At 42.8% G+C, this 22,204-nt stretch overlaps 1 protein-coding gene across 3 annotated transcripts; it reads right to left on the reverse strand.

The window, feature by feature from the left end:
* Positions 1-1,658: 1,658 nt before the first annotated feature.
* On the reverse strand, positions 1,659-21,665 carry LOC139393273 (solute carrier family 26 member 4). Of its 3 annotated transcripts, XM_071141791.1 has the most exons (23): positions 21,308-21,665; positions 20,979-21,132; positions 19,998-20,040; positions 18,180-18,332; positions 17,892-18,031; positions 17,471-17,581; positions 17,071-17,267; positions 16,702-16,866; positions 16,265-16,417; positions 15,818-15,900; positions 15,297-15,444; positions 14,662-14,775; positions 14,493-14,570; positions 11,902-11,997; positions 11,533-11,639; positions 10,907-10,976; positions 10,724-10,816; positions 10,515-10,610; positions 8,410-8,661; positions 4,167-4,221; positions 3,462-3,607; positions 3,272-3,355; positions 2,663-3,162 (listed from the first exon to the last, which is right to left on the reverse strand). In XM_071141791.1, the coding sequence occupies exons 4-23, from the start codon at positions 18,317-18,319 to the stop codon at positions 3,139-3,141; spliced, it is 2,352 nt and encodes a 783-aa protein (XP_070997892.1). In that variant the 5' UTR covers positions 18,320-18,332; positions 19,998-20,040; positions 20,979-21,132; positions 21,308-21,665; the 3' UTR covers positions 2,663-3,138. The 3 variants fall into 3 exon arrangements, with proteins under 3 accessions (XP_070997890.1, XP_070997891.1, XP_070997892.1); XM_071141789.1 differs by lacking the exon at positions 19,998-20,040 and having other exon boundaries at positions 1,659-3,162; positions 21,308-21,659; XM_071141790.1 differs by lacking the exons at positions 19,998-20,040; positions 21,308-21,665 and having other exon boundaries at positions 1,659-3,162; positions 20,979-21,194.
* Between the last annotated feature and the right edge of the window lie 539 nt (positions 21,666-22,204).

Consider the following 22,204-nt stretch of genomic DNA (forward strand, 5'->3'; position numbering starts at 1 on the left):
ACTACCAGAGGTGGACAGGATGATATGATCACAATGTGTGTCTGACTACCAGAGGTGGACAGGATGATATGATCACAATGTGTGTCTGACTACCAGAGGTGGACAGGATGACATGATCACAATGTGTGTCTGACTACCAGAGGTGGACAGGATGATATGATCACAATGTGTCTCTGACTACCAGAGGTGGACAGGATGATATGATCACAATGTGTGTCTGACTACCAGAGGTGGACAGGATGATATGATCACAATCAGATCACAATGTGTGTCTGACTACCAGAGGTGGACAGGATGATATGATCACAATCAGATCACAATGTGTGTCTGACTACCAGAGGTGGACAGGATGATATGATCACAATGTGTGTCTGACTACCAGAGGTGGACAGGATGATATGATCACAATGTGTGTCTGACTACCAGAGGTGGACAGGATGACATGATCACAATGTGTGTCTGACTACCAGAGGTGGACAGGATGATATGATCACAATGTGTGTCTGACTATCAGAGGTGGACAGGATGACATGATCACAATGTGTGTCTGACTACCAGAGGTGGACAGGATGATATGATCACAATGTGTGTCTGACTACCAGAGGTGGACAGGATGATATGATCACAATGTGTGTCTGACTACCAGAGGTGGACAGGATGATATGATCACACTGTGTGTCTGACTACCAGAGGTGGACAGGATGATATGATCACAATGTGTGTCTGACTACCAGAGGTGGACAGGATGATATGATCACAATGTGTCTTTTGATTTTCTACCCCTGTCTAAAAAATGTGGGAACAAACAGAACGTGGACAAGATCAGGACAAAGCTAGAACCAGGTATAAATGCAGCTATCGTTTCACAATCATTAAGAATGGAGCAACCTGTACATACTGAAACAGTAACCTGCTTATAGAAAGAACACCTTGATCTGAATAGATGCAGCAGTCAAATAGTGAGGTAGTTGCTCACTGAAATAGGCTGAATCTGATAAAAAGGTGTGTGTGAGTCTTACAGTAGTGACTATGTTAGAGACTGAACGGAAAGCAATACGTATTTTTAAAGATGGCTTTACACTATTCAACCCACTGTACAAGTTCTTGCCTTTCCCATCTAGTAAGACTGTACTCCCTCAAGTGATAAAATGAAACATAACTCTTAAAAACAAGTGTTGAATATACCTTATTTGAGAACCATGTTCAGACTCACTCAGCCACTGTAGTCCAATGTGGTGAAGAATGAATGCCGTTTGTGTGTGTGTGTGTGTGTGTGTGTGTGTGTGTGTGTGTGTGTGTGTGTGTGTGTGAAGAGGATGTGTACCTACGGTGATAAATGCCTTTACACAGTGCTCCAGTAGGCGCCAGATTTGAAAACAAAGTAAACATCATCCCACAATTAGTAACACAGCCCTATCAAGCTTACTTCACAGTAACCCACACAGGAACATCAGGGGAACGCTAGGGCCGTAATCTGCACAAACAACTCATACCTCGCACATGGCCAGAGGCAGATAAGGATATTATGATTGACTGGGAAAGGAAATATGACATTAAATGTAATATTCCACAAAGCTTTAAATGCTTGCAGTCCATATTTAGACATGATTAAAAGAAAAACAGCTTTACAGTTCTGCTCTTGGTATTGCTAGTACACATTTTTTACAACAGTCTAATCTGCCTTTTATTGTGATGAGTTGATGGCTGAGAACGCAACGTTGCATCATTCATCTCTTAATGGCCTTAATAAAAAACAAGCAACCAAACCCTTTAATCCAAAGAGGAAGAAGCGAAGCAAAAGGTTTTACTCCGCCAAAAATATGTCCCCGAAAATAAACCAAAGAAGTGAGGAATTTTTGTATCGAATTTTGGTCAACAAAAAATAGAATTGATCATTTACTACGTGACGCTTATTTGATTGGATAGAAGTTTCATAATGGTTAGAATGCAAGCTACGCAAAAACAACTTTATATCGGAGTTGTGCCTGTTGTCAGAGATACACTCATCATGGATATTAGTATGGACATTGCCATTGAGGGCTTTCACCATTTTACAGTAATCAACTGGGTGGGGATTCCTATGAGTTGGGTGGCCTCAAACTCCTTGCTCCAGCTGAACGCTTACTCCACGCCCACGGATGTTATTTTCTTCTCTAAAAAAAATTGACTACTTTAAAATGTAGATTGCTTCAATGGCGCTGCCCATGCTGGTACAGACGCTATGATTGCACAAATACAAAGATGACTCTTCTATCTAGCTCTATGACCTGTTGTTCACACACTTATCTACTCTCTCATTGGCTAGAATGGTCTCACCTGATCTCGCCGCCTTCTGCCTGCCTTCCATCTTTGAGGACATGTATTTCCATTGTTAGAGCAGTCACTTGAATATCTTGTTAATATAATAGACAATCTTTGTTTAAACACACTTCAACTTTTCCTGTATGTCATCACTTCCTGTGCAGGGAATGGGTCGAGGAGAAGAAGTCTGTGAAGGGATCTGAGATGTAGTACCACTCTTGTTTCTGGACTCCATTTAACTAAGTAGGTCACAAATAAAACAGAAGTGTCTCTTCTTCCCTCTTCCGGGTTCACGGGAGTGCCCATCTCAGGAGGGAGGAAACTGAGTGCTTATAACACAGATCAACTGCGACTGCACGGATGAGCAGGACTTCTGTATTTATGCATTTGTTCTTCTGAAAGCCCTCGACACAAACACAAACAATGGTCCTGTTGTTGAAATGCGTACAAGGAAAAGGACATGCATAACTCCTATTGTAGTTTTTCCCTATTTATATGATTACACTTGTAAAGGAGAAGGGCCTTGACATAGCAGAGAGGTTACAATAATATAAATCAGTTTATTATTCATTGATCTAATTAAGACACTTTACTGTTGTTAAAGAGAGATATCAATGATCGGCTGCCTCAAATCACCCTCTTAGTCCACTCCAAAGTCCAAAGTTATACTCAGTTGGAGAAGAGCAGCTTCCCCTCAGTTTGAGCTGTAGTCTGGGGAAAATCCATCGTCAGTGTCACCTGATTTGACCGTGGTCCCTTATGGAAAATAACTTATACTGGTTGATCCTCCATTCACAGAGAACACAGATACAGGGTCAGCTCTTCTGCGTTTCTGTGTTAGTTGGAGAGTCCATGGATTGCCTATGGATGAGCAGAGAGTCTCGGATGAATAACGGACAACATAATGGCTGTCAAACATTCTGATGCGATTGACAATAAAAGAGAACGGAGTGATGAAAATAGTTCTCACTCTATGCTGGTTGTCATAGGTCTCAATCAGGTCCTCTTCCTCAGTGAAAGGCGGTGGCTCCTTGCAATCCTGCAGTAGAGAAAGCTGGGCACAGACAGAGACAAGATGGCAAGGTTAATACAGTCTTTAGTCAGTTGTTTGAGCATCAATTCAAATCAGAGAATAAACCACTGATTTCCAGGTCCCTCACCCCCTCAACCATGGCATCCTGCATGCTCCCATTGGCTGTCTCCAGTTTGATGAAGAGGATGGCGTCGTGGACAGAGAGAAAGAGGAGATCTCGTGTCACCTCCTCATCGAAGAAAGACAAGGCTTCCATTTTCCGTACAATTTCATCTGGAGTGTTAGATGCCAGTTAGAGAGACCAATAACAACAGCAAAGAACCCAATGCAGAAGGCAGAGCTGTCCAGTGCTGAAACAGACTGGCACAGACACCACCAGTTATCAGAATGTGAACCTCCAAGCAGGCCAACAAAACACAACCATTATTATGGTTGTTATTATTATAATTTTGGGGCAGCAGGTAGCCTAGTGGTTAGCGCATTGGGCCAGTAACCAAAAGGTTGCTGGATCGAAACCCCGAGCTGACAAGGTAAAAATCTGTCATTCTTCCCCTGAACAAGGCAGTTAACCCACTGTTCCCCAGTAGGCCGTCATTGTAAATAAGAATTTGTTCCTAACTGACTTGCCTAGATAAATAAAAAAATATGACGTGGACATTTTGATAGCACAATCTGCTTTTAGTTTATTCTAATCCACTTGGCAGCATTGAACAAACATTACACAGCATAATTATTTGTAAGAAAGTGATAGCACTGTCCCGATAACACTGCTTACTATGCTCAATACTTTAAATAGTGACATATACTGTATTTTTTTTATCCCAAACCGTACCGTCACAGCCTGCAATGTAGACATTGACTCCGATGCGTAGGAACTCTTTAATGACCTGTAGACGACAGAGGGGGATAGATTAGTGTGACACCAAGCCATTTATCTCACAGGGTTAAGCTTTGTAATCACTAAACACACAAACCCTCTGATGAAACGCATTCCTGCACCCTAAGATTGCTACAGTAAACAGAGCAGACACAGGGAAATATTTAAAGTAGTATTCTGACATTGTTGAACCGGGGAGGACCACCCTCCTCAGTGAATTTCATAAAAATAAAAATTGTGAAACATGAAAAAAAGTTATCCTTTTTACATAAAACTATACTAAATACATTCACGTCACCAAATAATTGATTAATACACACTGTTTTGCAATGAAGGTCTACAGTCGTGGCCAAACGTTTTGAGAATGACACAAATATAAATTTTCACAAAGTCTGCTGCTTCAGTGTCTTTAGATATTTTTGTCAGATGTTACTACGGAACACTGAAGTATAATTACAAGCATTTCATAAGTGTCAAAGGCTTTTATTGACATTTACATGAAGTTGATGCAGAGTCAATACTTGCAGTGTTGATCCTTCTTTTTCAAGACCTCTGCAATCTGCCCTGGCATGCCGTCAATTAACTTCTGGGCCACATCCTGACTGATGGCAGCCCATTCTTGCATAATCAATGCTTAGAGTTTGTCAGAATTTGTAGGTTTTTGTTTGCCTCTTGAGGATTGACTAGAAGTTCTCAAGGGATTAAGGTCTGGGGAGTTTCCTGGCCATGGACCCAAAATATTGATGTTTTTATTCCCCTAGCCACTTAGTTATCCCTTTTGACTTATGGCAAGGTGCTCCAACATGCTGGAAAAGGCATTGTTCGTCACCAAACTGTTCCTGGATGGTTGGGAGAAGTTGCTCTCGGAGGATGTGTTGGTACCATTCTTTATTCATGGCTGTGTTCTTAGGCAAAATTGTGAGTGAGCCCACTCCCTTGGCTGAGAAGCAACCCCACACATGAATGGTCTCAGGATGCTTTACTGTTGGCATTACACAGGACTGATGGTAGCACTCACCTTGTCTTCTTCGGACAAGCTTTTTTCCGGATGCCCCAAACAATCGGAAAGGGGATTCATCAGAGAAAATTACTTTACCCCAGTCCTCAGCAGTCCAATCCGTGTACCTTTTTCAGAATATCAGTCTGTCCCTGATGTTTTTCCTGGAGAGAAGTGGCTTCTTTGCTGCCCTTTTTGACACCAGGCCATCCTCCAAAAGTCTTTGGCTCACTGTGCGTGCAGATGCACTCACACCTACCTGCTGCCATTCCTGAGCAAGCTCTGTACTGGTGGTGCCCCGGTACCGCAGCTGAATCAACTTTAGGAGACAGTCCTGGCGCTTGCTGGACTTTCTTGGGTGCCCTGAAGCCTTCGGTTACTAGTCCAACACTCTAACCACTGGGGTGGCTACCTGCCGCCCCAGAAAGATGACTCACTATAACACTGTAGTAAGGGATATTTTGTCTTTGAATGAACTTTGGCCTGTAAAATCTATTCTGTAGAACAGGGGTGTCAAAGTCAAATGGACGGAGGGCCAAATAAAAAAATCAGCTACAAGACGAGGGCCGGACTGTTCGAATGTTCATTGAACATTTTTTAAATGACGCATATAGTCTAGTGAACCTAATTGAACCTACTGAAAACCTAACAAATATATTACAATATGATCAGATAAATAAAGCAATATTTTCTTATGGCTCTGTCAGTAATCTTTAATTTTCAACAGACACAAAAGACAAATTTCCTTTATATAAATATCCCCATAACATGAACATTAAATGAAAGAAACCGGTATTCAAGGCACCATCAGTAGACTATATTTTCTATTTTAGCAAAAGTGGGCTAAATTTACTTAAAAGAAAAAACAATAATAGCAATTTTCTATCATCCACTCAACTGAAATATTTTTAAAATATAATTGGATTGAAATACAAAAAAATAAAGTGCAAAAATCTATTAATCAAAAACAACACTTTGTTTAAGGAGAAGTAACATGCAGTGAAAACAAATATTAAATTTTAACTTTTAAACTTGAACTGAGTAAAAACTCTAAATATGTGATTGCACAGTAATGTTCACTTGTTTGAGGTTGAGGGTGATACTTGGTGGTGTCCCATCTTTTCCACAAGTTCATCAATGTTCGGGGTAAAGCTCTGAGCTGAAGAAATCCTCAGAATTGAGTGGAGGTGTTCAGCAGTAAGTCGACTTCTGTGTGATGTTTTGTTCAGGTTCATCAAAGAAAACAGTTGTTCACACAGGTATGTGCTGCCAAACATAGACAACGTTTGAGCAGCCTGGATGCGCAGCTGGGGCATTGTGCCGGGGAGGAAACGGGCGAACTCCGCAGCACCCACTGCCGCATATTTTGCCCTCAGTGCATCATTGCATTGGAGGTCAATCAACTCCATTTGGAGGTTTGGTGGTGAGCTTTCCACGTCAACAGCAAATGGGTTACCGAGCAGTTCCAACCTGCTTTTTTGTGCTTCAAAGTCAGCAAATCGGCGTCGAAAGTCAGCGGCAAGCATACCTATTTTATCAGCCAACTGTGTGCTCGGGAACGCACTGGTAGAGAGCTTCTCTTTCATGGTCTGGCAGCTGGGAAAGTGGCTCAAATTTTCTTTCCGCATCTGCGTCTCCCACAGAGTCAGTTTGGTTTTAAATGCCTTCACTGTACTGTACATATCAGAGATGACACGATCCCGACCCTGCAGCTGCAAGTTTATTGCATTCAGATGACTCGTAATGTCACACAGAAAAGCCATTTCACACAGAAACATTTCGTCTCGGAGTTGTGTTGTGTCTTTCCCTTTGCTGTCCAAGAACAGACAAATCTCCTCACGAAGCTCGAAACATCTTTGAAGCACCTTTCCCTGGCTTAGCCATCGCACCTCTGTGTGATAAGGCAAATCACCATGCTCCGTTTCTAACTCCGTCAGAAATGCCTTGAACTGGCGGTGATTCAAACCTTTGGCTCTGATAAAGTTAACTGTGCGCGTGATGATGCTCATTACATGCTCCATTTTCAAGGCTTTACCGCACAACGCTTCCTGGTGTATGATACAATGATAAGCTGTCAGCTCACCTGTCGCGTTTTCCTCTTGCATCTTTTCCCGTATCTTCGCCACCAGTCCGCTCCTGTGTCCACACATCGCAGGTGCTCCGTCGGTTGTCAAACCCACGAGTTTTTCCCAAGGCAGCTCCATCTCATTTACACATCTTGACACCTCTTCATACAAATCATGCCCCGTAGTTGTGCCATGCATAGGACGTAAAGCCAAAAACTCCTCTGTCACGCTTAGGTTGGAGTCCACTCCGCGGATGAAAATTGACAACTGGGCAATGTCAGAAATGTCGGTGCTCTCATCCACAGCCAAGGAATATGCAATAAAATCTTTTCCCTTTTTCACAAGCTGCTCTTTTAGATTGATGGACAACTGGTCTACTCTCTCGGCAATGGTGTTTCTGCTCAGACTCACATTTAAAAAGAGTTGCCTTTTTTCTGGGCAAACTTCGTCACAAACTTTAATCATGCAGTTTTTGATGAAATCCCCCTCCGTAAATGGCCGGGCTGATTTAGCGATCTCTTCTGCCAAAATAAAACTGGCCTTGACAGCAGCCTGGCCTTGTGATTTGGCTTTTTTGAACAGAGCCTGTCGAGATTTGAGGCCTCGTTTTAATTCCTCTGCCTTTTGTAGCCTTTGTTCCATGTCCATATTCTTGTTTTTGTCCGCGTGTTTCGTTTCATAATGTCGTCTCAGATTATACTCTTTCAGTACCGCCACACTTTCTCCACACAGAAGACACACAGGTTTTCCAGCTACCTTCGTGAACATATACTCCGACTCCCACCTTGTTTGAAACCCCCGGTTCTCAGTATCCACCTTCCGTTTTGCCATTTTTGATGGGTATCTGAAAGTTAATTTTACTGTGATGCTGACGACTGCTGTGCCAATAAATATTGAAATGAAGCAGCCTACTGCTCGGTGCGTCACCTTTGCATTGTGGGAAATGTAGTATTGGTGCGTGTAAAAGATCTGCGGGCTGCCGGCTTGCTGCGGGCCGGTTCTAATAATAAATCAAGATCATCCCAGGGGCCGTAAAAAACCTTCTTGCGGGCCGGATGTGGCCCGCGGGCCTTGACTCTGACATATGTGCTGTAGAATATCATATGGCTGGTACCAGTAGTAGAGTCCGACCTACCAGTCTGAGGGACTTGACGGCCACCACGTCTAGGAAGGACACGGCTGAGAAGTCCAGTACCAGGCTGTGGATCTGGACCTTAGGTACCGACACCCTGACTGGTAGCTCCAAGGCCCAATCCACACGGACCTCCACCTCTGGCACAGGCCAATCCCCGTCCTCCACCTGTCCGGACTCCCGCCCACTGTCCTGCTCGCTCTCGAAGCCCTTGTTGTCGACACCCAGGGAGACCTCGGATACCACCTCCCCCGTCTGGGTGAACAGAGGTTCAACCAATCAATCAATCAATAAGTCAAATGTACAGTGCCTTGCGAAAGTATTCGGCCCCCTTGAACTATGCAACCTTTTGCCACATTTCAGGTTTCAAACATAAAGATATAAAACTGTATTTTTTTGTGAAGAATCAACAACAAGTGGGACACAATCATGAAGTGGAACGACATTTATTGGATATTTCAAACTTTTTTAACAAATCAAAAACTGAAAAATTGGGCGTGCAAAATTATTCATCCCCCTTAAGTTAATACTTTGTAGCGCCACCTTTTGCTGCGATTACAGCTGTAAGTCGCTTGGGGTATGTCTCTATCAGTTTTGCACATCGAGAGACTGAAATTTTTTCCCATTCCTCCTTGCAAAACAGCTCGAGCTCAGTGAGGTTGGATGGAGAGCATTTGTGAACAGCAGTTTTCAGTTCTTTCCACAGATTCTCGATTGGATTCAGGTCTGGACTTTGACTTGGCCATTCTAACACCTGGATGTGTTTATTTTTGAACCATTCCATTGTAGATTTTGCTTTATGTTTTGGATCATTGTCTTGTTGGAAGACAAATCTCCGTCCCAGTCTCAGGTCTTTTGCAGACTCCATCAGGTTTTCTTCCAGAATGGTCCTGTATTTGGCTCCATCCATCTTCCCATCAATTTTAACCATCTTCCCTGTCCCTGCTGAAGAAAAGCAGGCCCAAACCATGATGCTGCCACCACCATGTTTGACAGTGGGGATGGTGTGTTCAGGGTGATGAGCTGTGTTGCTTTTACGCCAAACATAACGTTTTGCATTGTTGCCAAAAAGTTCCATTTTGGTTTCATCTGACCAGAGCACCTTCTTCCACATGTTTGGTGTGTCTCCCAGGTGGCTTGTGGCAAACTTTAAACAACACTTTTTATGGATATCTTTAAGAAATGGCTTTCTTCTTGCCACTCTTCCATAAAGGCCAGATTTGTGCAATATACGACTGATTGTTGTCCTATGGACAGAGTCTCCCACCTCAGCTGTAGATCTCTGCAGTTCATCCAGAGTGATCATGGGCCTCTTGGCTGCATCTCTGATCAGTCTTCTCCTTGTATGAGCTGAAAGTTTAGAGGGACGGCCAGGTCTTGGTAGATTTGCAGTGGTCTGATACTCCTTCCATTTCAATATTATCGCTTGCACAGTGCTCCTTGGGATGTTTAAAGCTTGGGAAATATTTTTGTATCCAAATCCGGCTTTAAACTTCTTCACAACAGTATCTCGGACCTGCCTGGTGTGTTCCTTGTTCTTGATGATGCTCTCTGCGCTTTTAACGGACCTCTGAGACTATCACAGTGCAGGTGCATTTATACGGAGACTTGATTACACACAGGAGGATTGTATTTATCATCATTAGTCATTTAGGTCAACATTGGATCATTCAGAGATCCTCACTGAACTTCTGGAGAGAGTTTGCTGCACTGAAAGTAAAGGGGCTGAATAATTTTGCACGCCCAATTTTTCAGTTTTTGATTTGTTAAAAATGTTTGAAATATCCAATAAATGTCGTTCCACTTCATGATTGTGTCCCACTTGTTGTTGATTCTTCACAAAAAATACATTTTTATATCTTTATGTTTGAAGCCTGAAATGTGGCAAAAGGTCGCAAAGTTCAAGGGGGCCAAATACTTTTGCAAGGCACTGTATTTCCTCAACCTATCTTAAAATCCTAACTGGTTACCAGGGACTGTGCTCACTTTACAGAGCAAAACTAAATGAGTGCAAAGGGTTGAAAAGAGACTGAAAGATGGAATTTCCCTGTTTCAAAAGATTCTGAGCTGAACAGACGAATGTTATCAATAATCAGATTGTATCGTACCTCTGTCGCCCTCAGTTTCCCTTTCTTTATGAGCTTGTGAATCTTCTTGAGGGCCTTATTCCTCTTCTTGAACACTCTGACAGAGTCAAACCCCACCTGCATGTCAAAGGTCAAAGGCACAACCAACTTTCATCTTGCCTGCTTGTAGAATGATAAGGCCTATCCACAATCTATACAATGTCAAGGGGAAGTATAATGAGCTCACTCACCGTGACTCTCAATCGCTCTTTGAAGTAGTCAATGTTGGCAAAGTAGATGGGAGCATTGCACTTAAAAATCTTAATTCCGGGAACTTCTGCAATCTGACAGAGGAAGTCCTAATTATTGCATTTATTTCTGGCATCCATTTCTGGTATATATTAATTAGAGTTCAAACATTCCAGATGTCTTACATTCTTGTAGTCTTTCATGTTCCTGTATATGTTTGTGCCGGGTATGTTTCCAAGTGTAGAGCATGCAGGACTATGGATGAGGAGGAAAATATATATTTTTATAAATTTATAAATTAAATATATTTGTCTTAGTGCCATCCTAATCATTTCTATTTTGTAGACAGAAAATATAAATAATGACACTTTAAACTAGGACACATCAAGCATATGAATCCTAGAATCTCTTAGCAGTTATTTTTTTAATGCTTATTTGTTTTATATTATACAGCAGTGGGTTTGGGAAGGTTGATATTTCTAATGACACGAGCTGAAGACTTCAAAGCCATCCTAATAGCCTTTGATTACAGAAGAGGCCTGCTCAGTGTTACCCATAGTTTCGCTGACTGACGTCTGTAGACTCTTATCTACACAGCGGTGAAGAGCACGTGGTCAAACACGCGAGCCAGGGAAATCTTTTGATCTTCTGATTTAGGGTTTATAATACAGAGTAAATACTGTAGTGTACACAACAATATCAACATCAAAATATGACATCTAATCTAGGCCTTCACAGAATGCATCTAGTAATGTATGTGATTGGTTCCATTGCATTGTGTTACGTGCTGTAGGTGTTATGTGTCACTCACAACTGTGTCCGGACCACGACAGTTCCCATCTCAAACACCAGGCCAGCCAGAAGTCCCACGTCTAGTCCCAACACCACAGAAGCCAGGCAGGTCGCCAGCCAGATGAACTTGGAAAATAACAAGTTTCAGTTTTAACTTATGATGAGATCCAGCAGAGAAAGTCCTAGTACAATTGTTACATTGAAGTGAAATACAGTGGATTGGGTGACATCAACACACTACAGTATCTTTACTGCCAGTGATTACATGTATAGTTATTCCATGAATCCATGCATGTATTCCAAGTTGATCATGCTTTCATGTCCTCTACTTCAGGTGATTGAAAGTGGATGGTGCTCTACACTGTTGCTGAGTGTCAGTGTTACTCACACAGTCTGCTCTGTTCTGTCTCCACAGTGTGGGCACCTCTGTCACCTGCATGAACATTCCCTTCAGGTTGGCGATGACGATGGCTGCCAGCACTGACTGTGGGACCAATACAGAGCTGGATTAGTGTGTTAGTCTACAGTAGGTATTCCCAAACTGGTATGCGCAATGCCGTCGGGTACGTCAAATAACCATTTTCAAACAGTACATTTATATTTTCCAACAGGGCTATACATTTGGGTAAGTTTTTTTTCTCGTCTGAGTAGCCTCATTTCACTGACAAAAATAAAATTAAACCATTTAGTGTTCAGCGAAATAACAACACAACGTCAAATACAGGTAGCCTAGTCAAATAATTAACATCCAATCACATTAACCGAAAGATTGCTAGATCGAATCCCCGAGCAGACAAGGTAAAAAATCTGTTGTTCGGCCCCTGAACAAGGCAGTTAACCCACTGTTCCTAGGCCGTCAAGTGTAAATAAGATTTTGTTCTTAACTAATTTGCCTAGTTAAATAAAGGTTAAAAATAATAATAATTATAATAATAATAAACCGTTACTCTGTCGCAGGAAACCTTCACTGTTGTGACATTTAGAAACGAAACAGGACAATTTGAAAAATAAGCCACAGAAGTTTTTTGAGCGAGAATAAAGACTACTTTCAAGTATTAAGACATGTATAAAAGGTACCATTCATAAGAAGGGGCTAGAAGCGTCTTATATGGTGAGCTACTGAGTGGCTAGAAAAGGCAAGCCCCATACTATTGTGGAGGACTTAATTCTTCCTGCTGCCGTGGACATGGCTGGGACACTGCTGGGGGAAAAGGCAAATAAATCTATACAGACAATGCCTTCATCAAACACTGTTTCACGACACATGAGTGACATGGTAGGAGATGTTTTGAAACAATTACTGCTTTGCATACACGCCAGTGAATTATATGCGTTACACCTGGATGAGTCAACAGACATGTCGGGCCTGGTACCCTGGTATATGTCCGTTATATTTATGGGGGGTCAATTAAGGAAGACATCCTCTTCTGCAAACCACTGGAAACCATGACATGAGAAGTACTGGACAGCTTTGTGACATCAAACGGACTTCAAGCTGTGTTGGTATCTGTACTGATGGCGCAAAAGTCATGACAGGGAGACATAGTGGAGTGGCAACGCGCGTGCCATCAGTTGTTCCTGATGCCACTTGGGTACACTGCAGCATCCACCGTTAGGCTCTTGCTGCCAAGGGAATGCCTGACAGCTTGAAAGACGTTTTGGACACTACAGTGAAAATGGTTAACTTTGTTAAAGCAAGGCCCCTGAACTCTTGTGTATTTTCTGCATTACGCAATGACATGGGCAGCGACCATTGTAACACTTTTACAACATACAGAAGTGCGCTGGTTATCAAGGGGCAAAGTATTGACACGTTTTTTTGAATTGAGACACAAGCTTAAAGTTGTCTTTTCTGACCCTAATTTTCACTTGTCTGACAGCTTGCATGATGACGAGTTTCTCACACGACTGTCCTATTTGGGTGATGTTTTTTTCTCGCCTGAATGATCTGAATCTAGGATTACAAGGACTCTCCGCAACTATGTTCAATGTGTCCGGAACAAAATTGAGGCTATGATTAAGAAGTTGTCGTTCTTTTCTGTCTGCATTAACAAGGACAACACACAGATCTTTCCATAATTAGTTTTTTGTGTGCAAATGAACTCAAGCTTACGGACAATGTCAAATGTGATATAGCGAAGCACCTGAGTGAGCTGGTTCTGCAATTACGCAGGTACTTTCCCGAAACGGACGACACAAACAACTGGATTCGTTATCCCCTTTCATGCCCTGCCTCCAGTCCACTTACCGAAATCTGAACAAGAGTACCTTATCAAAAATGCAACAAGCAGTTCTGTGAAAAATGAATTTAATCAGAAGCCACTGCCAGATTTCTGGAGTTCAGAGTTTCTTGCCTTGGCAAATCGCGCTGTTAAGACACTGATGCCCCTTGCAACCATGTACCTATGTGAGAGTGGATTCTCGGCCCTCACTAGCATGAAAACTAAATATAGGCACAGACTGTGTGTGGAAAATGATTTAAGACTGAGACTTTCTAATACAACCCAACATTGCAGAGTTATGTGCATCCTTTCAAGCACACCCTTCTCATGAACTTGTGGTGAGTTATTCACAATTTTTTGATTAATTAATAAGGTTTTATATGTAAGATGGTTAAATAAAGAGCAAAAGTATTGATTATTATTATATTATTATTTGTGCCCTGGTCCTATAAGAGCTCTTTGTCACTTCCCACGAGCCGGGTTGTGACAAAAACTCACACTCATTCTCATGTTTAATAAATGTATCGTATATAGTGTGTGTGTGGCAGGCTTCCAATGATGGCAAAAAAACATTTGAGAGTGCGCTGACCCTGGTGCTCGAGGGGGTACGCAGCTGGAGGTTGAATGTTTGAAGGGGTACGGGACTTTAAAAAAGTTTGAGAACCACTGTTTTACAGCAATCCCATTTCACACTCTGCATTATCATTGGATGTGGTTGATGAGTTGACCCATTATACAGCTTGGATCTCTTCCTCACCTTCTGCAGGGGTTCCAAGAGGTTCCCGAGAGCCAGGATCACAATCATTACCATCACAGCTGAGATGATACCAGCCACCTGTAAGAATAGTACACACGTTTGTAACGGCACCCTGTTAATGTGTGTGTGTGTGTGTGTGTTTCTTGCCTATAAGTACTGTATAGTGTACCTGACTCTTGCCACCGGTGCTCTCCTGTACAGCGGTGCGGGACAGTGCAGTGCTTGCCACAAAGCCGGAGAAGCAGCCACAGAACACATTACTGAACCCGAACGCTATCAGCTCCTAGGACACACAGGGAGAGAGCCTGGTCAATCTACTGCAAATGATACATGGAGCATCGCACACGTTACAGCTGAGAAGCCAGTGTCAATCTGCAAATGTTGTTCTTCAACATACTGTACCGGTGCTCTGCTGTGATGTCATAGAGACTAGGGCCTTGATTTAGAAAACATTTGCATTGGTGCTAATTTGCAATATACAAATCCTGTTTTGGTAGGGAGTGTTGAGTTACTGTAAACCCATTGAACAAAGCATTTAAGTGATACTTACTATAAAAACCAACACAGTGTTTTAGTGGTGTTCTGACTATGTGTGTGTTTGTGTGGAGTGACTCCAAAAAATAGATATTGGCAACAATGCTCACATTGCTTCAGAGAGACATTAGGAAGGTCATATTAAACTCTTGGCTATAGACACTCTCACATCACAGGTCGACTCCCGCAGTGTGAGAGAAATTCTGCTTGGGGAAAGAACTTGATTGGCAGGAAGTTTGGAACGTACCACACACACACAAGCATACACACCTGATTGCCATTGATGGTGTAGTCGTGTTTTGCAGCGTAGACCTTGGCCACAGAGACAGCTACTGCATAGCCCACTACCGCTGTAGAGAAACTGGAGCCCAGAATGTTCCACAGCAGCTCTGTGTTGGGAGGCTGAGCTGGAGCAAACCTGTGGGACAAACACCTCACAAGTTACATTGGAAAACATCATATATTTTACAGTTTTGATATTGTGTTTGATTTAGGAAGTGTACAGTAGCCAATTTAACTGAATTGAACTCATATTGTTGTTTAAATAGTCTTTCAGTTATGTTTGGTATTGTTAGGAATGCTTCTCCATGCCATTTGTTGATATTATTGTTGGAACCATTTGTTAATACTCTGATGGTAACACTACAAGCCAAGTTGGTCTGGTTAGGATAGCGCCTGCTGAATGACTTAATGAGGATGACCATAAGATTCTAAGTCTGTCAATAAAAAACTCCAAAACATCCTCTGCTTTGGGGACAGGAAACAGGAAGTGCCACAGGAAGGGCTCTCACCCCCTGGGGATGCTGTGCACAATGCTGGCACCGTAGCGCGACTCCAGCTCGGTGGCGTAGGAGATCCCAGCAGCAACCACGGTCTGGGAGAGAGGGGGGTGGATTGTGGTGGAGATAGAGACAGTTGGACACAGGAGAGGCGAGACATGATGGTTTACTGTACACTTAAACATGTATCACGCATGTAACACACACATATGGGACACAGGAGATACGCACATATACAGTCATTTCATCTTTAGGTTATAGTTATTTTATCACTTAGGATGATGCAACTTGGTGGAGAAGTTCTAAAAACACCCCATTAATAGTAGCCCATAATATCCTTAGAATTCTCCGTAGACCCTATTACATGTTTGGATATTCTGCATTTTATAGAATCTCAAACACGGATCGCTATCATTTCACAACAGTAAAATATTGACTGTGAGCCATTCAACTTCCTACCACAATCACTTCGATGGGGATGGGGACAGGAATCTTGTGCCGGAATTTGGAGTTGACCTCTTTTACAGCCATGACGATGACAATGGTGAGAAGCCCGGCCGCCAGGTCAGCTCTGTTGGTCTGTCTGATGTTGGTAAACACGTCGATCAGCGTCTAAACAGAGGAATTGGTCATATGTGGTGATCTTTATGTCTGACTCTATCCCTGAGATGTGCATTTTGTTCAATGCAAAGTAGGCCTTCGAATGAACCTAGTTGGATAGAATGACCGCTACATAGAAAGCTCTTTCGTTGTTATTTTGTCAATAACCATGTGTTATTTGATGGATAGAAAACTCTGTTTTTTTTTCTGAATGAATTCTCTGACACTAACAGCCAATCAAAAGGAATCTAGACAGATGTTCTTCTACAGTGTGTATTAGAATATTGGACCCTCACGTAGAGGATGGAGAAGCAGCCGCTGTGGTTGTTAGTGGGGACGGAGAGGACTATCTTCAGCTGGGAGATGAGGACATGGAAGGCAGCGGCCGTGGTGAAGCCGCCCACCAGGGGGTCTGACAGGTAACGGACCAGGAAGCCCACCTGGAGCAGCCCCATTACCACCTGTATGGGGAGGAACACCTGGTCACCATGGAGATACAGTAGACCATATGACTTGACCAGCAAAAACTCTTGATCCAAGTTAAAGGCTATCAGGGCTCAGAGTTGTTTGTCAAGACCTTATATTAATATGAACAAGATGGTGTCAGATCATTGTGGGATATCAATGTCTTCCTCTTTGCACTGAATCTTTAACTCAATAATTACCTGGAACAGCCCGACCAGCACAGTCATGGAGGACGCCACCATGATCCTCTGGGCCTCCATGGCCTCCACGTCCACCACAATCCCATCAGCCTCTGTTCCATTCACACCGGTGACATTCCCAGGAAGCAGGAAGTGGTCATCGGGGGCGAGGGTCAACACGACGGAGCCCACCATGAGACAGGTGACGGGGAACGGACCTGAGGGGTGGAGAACAGGCAAGGGAGACACCTGATAAGTGCACGCGCAATTTATGCCACCTTTGTAAATGCATTGTTACATATTTGACTTGATACGTCTCTGCCTCATTCATTAAACGTCCAATCACAGGAGATGGATGAGTTCATTAGTCATTGGTCAATGGTCAGTCCAGGTGTCAGTCAGGTGGAGGGGTGGGCCCTACCTACAGAGATGTGTCTGGAAGTGCCCAGCAGGAAGTAGGTGAGGATGGGGAAGAAGGCAGAGTAGAGTCCATAGACTGGAGCCACGGACACAAGCAGGGCATAGGCCAGGCCTGAGACACAAGGAAATAAACCACAGAAAATGAGCAGTGTTTGTCTTCTCACATGCGGACTGACGAGGGGCAACTGCAGTCTGACATGTTTACTCTGTCAAGATGGATGACTTTCAGTTTCAACAACCTGTTATTTCAAAGAGCACTAAACAAAACTGTCTAAGCATGAAATGGTTCAAAGCAGCTTGCCATGGGTGATTACAACAGTGAGGAAAGAACGCCATTTGGTCACACTGGATAATCAAAAAGTTGCTATTTGTGGAATCTACACATCGACTACAGTTGGTTTAGAGAAAACTGGGAAGCACACCTTGTAAGCTGCACACCAGACCAGTGCTAACACCAGAGATTACATCGCTGGGAAGCCACTCTCTTATTGGGTATCTGGAGAGCCAGTCAATGACAGGAAAGACTCCTTTCACAACCTTCAGGGCCTGCCTACCTGAGCAGCTGCATTGGAAAAAACAGACATTTCATGGCAAACATTATTACAGTCAGCATAGATACAGACAGACAGATTCACTTCTCACAGACCAAACATACAAAATGTTGCCTGTTTTCCTTTCAGTAAGACTATTAAAACCTTGTCCAAACTGACCCACAGGTGCGGCTGAGTCTCTCCCTCAGGGTCCTCTCCTCCCGGGCCTGCCTCTCGTTGTCCTCCTCAAACGTGGGGTTGGAGTAGATGGGTCTGGACACGGTGTATGGGTACAGGTTCTCTGGAGGGTGGGCATCCATACCGCTCCACCTGCTGAGGAGACAGACATGATGGCGATGTTTACATGGAACACCACCAGTGAGCACCAGTGCCTTCCCTTATGAAGTGTAAACATCTTGAGTTAGAAAGAGTTTCTGAAGATTTGCTTGACAGAGAGATATACAAATGGGATAGAGCTGGTCTTTTAATTTTTTTTTACAATCTTTATTAAGAGCTGTCATTTTATTGTGAGGAACTGCAGTTTTATCCGATTTTTGTCCTCTGTTATGTGAGTGATCTTACAGACCTATTCAATCAAACCTGGCACTTCCAAGGTAGTGAGAAAGCCTGTTTGAATGTATATATACTCTTCTCGCTTTTATTTCTCTCTGCTTGTCACCATATATTTTGGGGAATGGCACACATAGCCAGCCAGTGAAACCTTTGCTTTATCTTATCAAGTGTGAATTATAATGACACAATGATTTTGTGACAATAAAAAAAATTAGGGACCTGATATAGTGACTGCAGAAAAAACAGGTGTCAGATTTAACTGGGGAGCTTCCTCCATGTTTTTTATCTAAGAGGCAATTTGATTTGTATCTTTCCAAAACAGTCAATAAAATATAATTCATTACATGATGTCTGAGTTTATCACCAAGATTACTCTAAGGTCAAAAGGTCAAAAACACAAAACAGGACAGTACTATAATTTAGGCACAGTCATGTTAGGCTACAGTATCCATGATTTCTATAGTAGATTCGTCTAATAATTTTTTTCTTCACACCTTGTGATGTTTTTCAGGTTCTGTTAGAGCAAAACCCCCTCATATATGGTGTCATTGATTGCTCCAGAGTGTTACAATGGGACAGTTAGACAAAGTTTTGGTCATAAGATCTCCCTCTCTGTTTTTGACCCAGTAGTACTGCTTGTTGGGTTTCAGCATCGCACCATAGCCAAGAGCATCCTTAGCTTGATCTCACCCCAAAGCTGTCACTAAGGAACAGGGTTACCAACGACATAGCGGTGCCAGGCTAAGAATACATCCAAAACACAGCATAGCCTAGCCTAGCCTAGCCTAACTAGGGTAAAATCTGGGGAAAGCTAACCACAGTTAGGAAATTTAATTTTTAATGCACATGTTAGTCTGCGAGTGAATAAGACACACTTTTATGGCATAGGAAAACACTGGATGGCCGGATAGGGGTGGGTCTGATATTCTACACCTAATATGACACCAGAGGCTTGAGGGAAAGATAGAGTTTGTGTTCAACACAGAACAAACTCTCTCTTTCATTAACTGTATATTCACGAGTCAGTGGATCAGAGCCAGAGTTGGGGGCTTGTCCCCCAATCAAAACCATTGTAAGTCGCTTTGAATAAAAGCATCAGCTAAATGGCATATATTATTGTAATTGTTATATAAAGGCCACCACCACAGGGCTTTCAAAAGGTGCACTACAGACCAACGTAGATATCCTTCTTTGATAACCTCTAATCATTTTAATTCAGTGTTCTATTTTGGGATATTACTTTAATTATTTTCTGATTATGTCTGAAGAATTGTGTTCACAATTTGACCATGATGTTTGTCCATTTTGTTTGGCTGTTGGATGACCACACAGTTGCATAAATATTTACAAATCCATGAGTCACAAATTAAAACATTCAAAAAAAGAATTCTACTTCTACAAAAGTATTGTGTCATAATCACTTACCTGATCTACTTGGGTTGTTGTTCTATATTCCAGAATGTTGCTCCTTTTCAGAAGTGAATAACAAAAGTACATCCCACGAATTTACCACAAACATTACACATCCTCTTACAAACAGTCTAGGACTAATTCTTCAATGTCATACTCTCCTTCTCACTCTCTCTCTCTTTGTTTCTTAGAGCCCCATCCCTGTGTGTGTTTGTGTTTAAGGCTTATATGAGGGTGGGGGCCGGGGGGAGTTGGGGAGCAGAGGGGTAAGGGGTATGTGTGTCTGAGTGTTGCCGGTGGAGGAAGCACAAGGGAGCTATAGAATCTACAGAGCCCAACAGAAAATTCTGCCAAGGGTGGCTGTGTGTGTGTGTGTGTGTGTGTGTGTGTGTGTGTGTGTGTGTGTGTGTGTGTGTGTGTGTGTGTGTGTGTGTGCGTGTGTGTGTGTGTGTGTGTGTGTGGGCATCTATAGTTCATGTTGACCTGTGGAGGTGTAACTGATTACTGAAAGTGGGACTGAATGCACTGAACGTTATTTGGCCCTGTCCTTAGCACAGAATGTTCAGTAAGGTCCCTCACCGCTACAATACTAGAGCATGAAACAGTGAGTAGACTATTTTACACATATTGATACAAGTATCATCACAGTGAACTTGATGCTCTTGTCTTGATTGTTTTCATGATAAGCCTTGAGCCAGTAAAGAAACACTGTTCAGTCTGTCATAGAAGTTACTTGCCAAACGCTATGTTTTGATAAGATCAAATGGGTTTGTTTTGTGCCAAGCCCTGCTGTGTGTGTGTAAGTGTGTGTGTGCTATTTTCTGATTATGTCTGAAGAACTGTGTGCACAATTTGACCATAATGTTGTTCCATTTTGTTTTGTTGTTGGATGACCACACAGTTGCACATTTTTTTTTAACAAATCCACATATCACAAATAAAAACATTAAAAAAATCATTCTACTTCTACAAAAGTATTGTGTCATAATCACTTACCTGATCTACTTGGGTTGTTGTTCTATATTCCAGAATGTTGCTCCTTTTCAGAAGTGAATAGGTTTGACCACAAACACTGAAAATGAAATATCCTCTCTCTCTCTCTCTCTCTCTCTCTCTCTCTCTCTCTCTCTCTCGCTCTCTCTCTCTCTCTCTCTCTCTCTCTCTCTCTCACTTTGTCTCTCTCTCTTTGTCTCTCTCTCTTTGTCTCTCTCTCTTTGTCTCTCTCTCTCTCTCTCTCTCTCTCACTTTGTCTCTCTCTCTCTCTCTCTCTCTCTCTCTCTTTGTCTCTCTCTCTCTCTCTCTCTCTCTCTCTCTCTCTCTCTCACTTTCTCTCTCTCTCTCTCTCTCTCTCTCTCTCTCTCTCTCTCTCTCTCTCTCTCTCTCTCTCTCTCTCTCTCTCGGCACATTTCCACTGAGGATTTGCCCCAGTGTTTTACCCAAATGGCTCAGACCTTTCTGTTTCCCTCTATGCGGGCTGGCACCCATGTCTCACTGGGCCATGGCTCCGGTGGACCTGCTCTGACTTGGAGCCGAAGCAATGCCCTGGGTATCTTTGAGCTGGCATTTACATAACAATGGCTAACTGAACCTTAACACCTTCTCACAAAGCAAAAGTCTTGAATGATACGTGTGTTGTTGATTCTGCTCGCCACAAGTCTCTAGTGTCAAACTCCTGATGGAAACACTGGTGGTACCCTGCTGTGGGGGTAAGTCTAGATGGAAAAACCACCATGAGAGCCTCATCCCTGTGTGTGTGTGTGTGTGTGTGTGTGTGTGTGTGTGTGTGTGTGCGTGTGTGTGTGTGTGTGTGTGTCTATAATTCCTGTTGACCAGTGGAGGTGTGACTGATTACTGAAAGTGGGACTGAAAGTGTTAAAGTGTTACTTGACCCTGTCCTTGGACAGACTGAACAGTGCTTCTTTACTGGCTCAAGGCCTATCATGAAAACAATGTCATTCCTTTTCCAGTATTGCAGTTGTGACGGACCGTGCTGGACATTCTGTGCTATGCCAAACACTATGATTTGATAAGATCAAATGGTTTGTTTTGTGCCAAGCCCTGCCATGTTACTACAGTCAGCTAGCTATACATCTGAGACCTGACAATGTGTGTGTGTGTGTGTGTGTGTGTGTGAGTGAGTATGTGTGTGTGTGTGCGCGTACTTGTGTGTCCGTGTGCCTGTGTGTTACAAATGTGTGTGTAGAGGGGAGGTTTAAAGATGA

Source organism: Oncorhynchus clarkii, chromosome 33 (genome assembly GCF_045791955.1).
Source record: "Oncorhynchus clarkii lewisi isolate Uvic-CL-2024 chromosome 33, UVic_Ocla_1.0, whole genome shotgun sequence".
Taxonomy (NCBI): domain Eukaryota; kingdom Metazoa; phylum Chordata; class Actinopteri; order Salmoniformes; family Salmonidae; genus Oncorhynchus; species Oncorhynchus clarkii.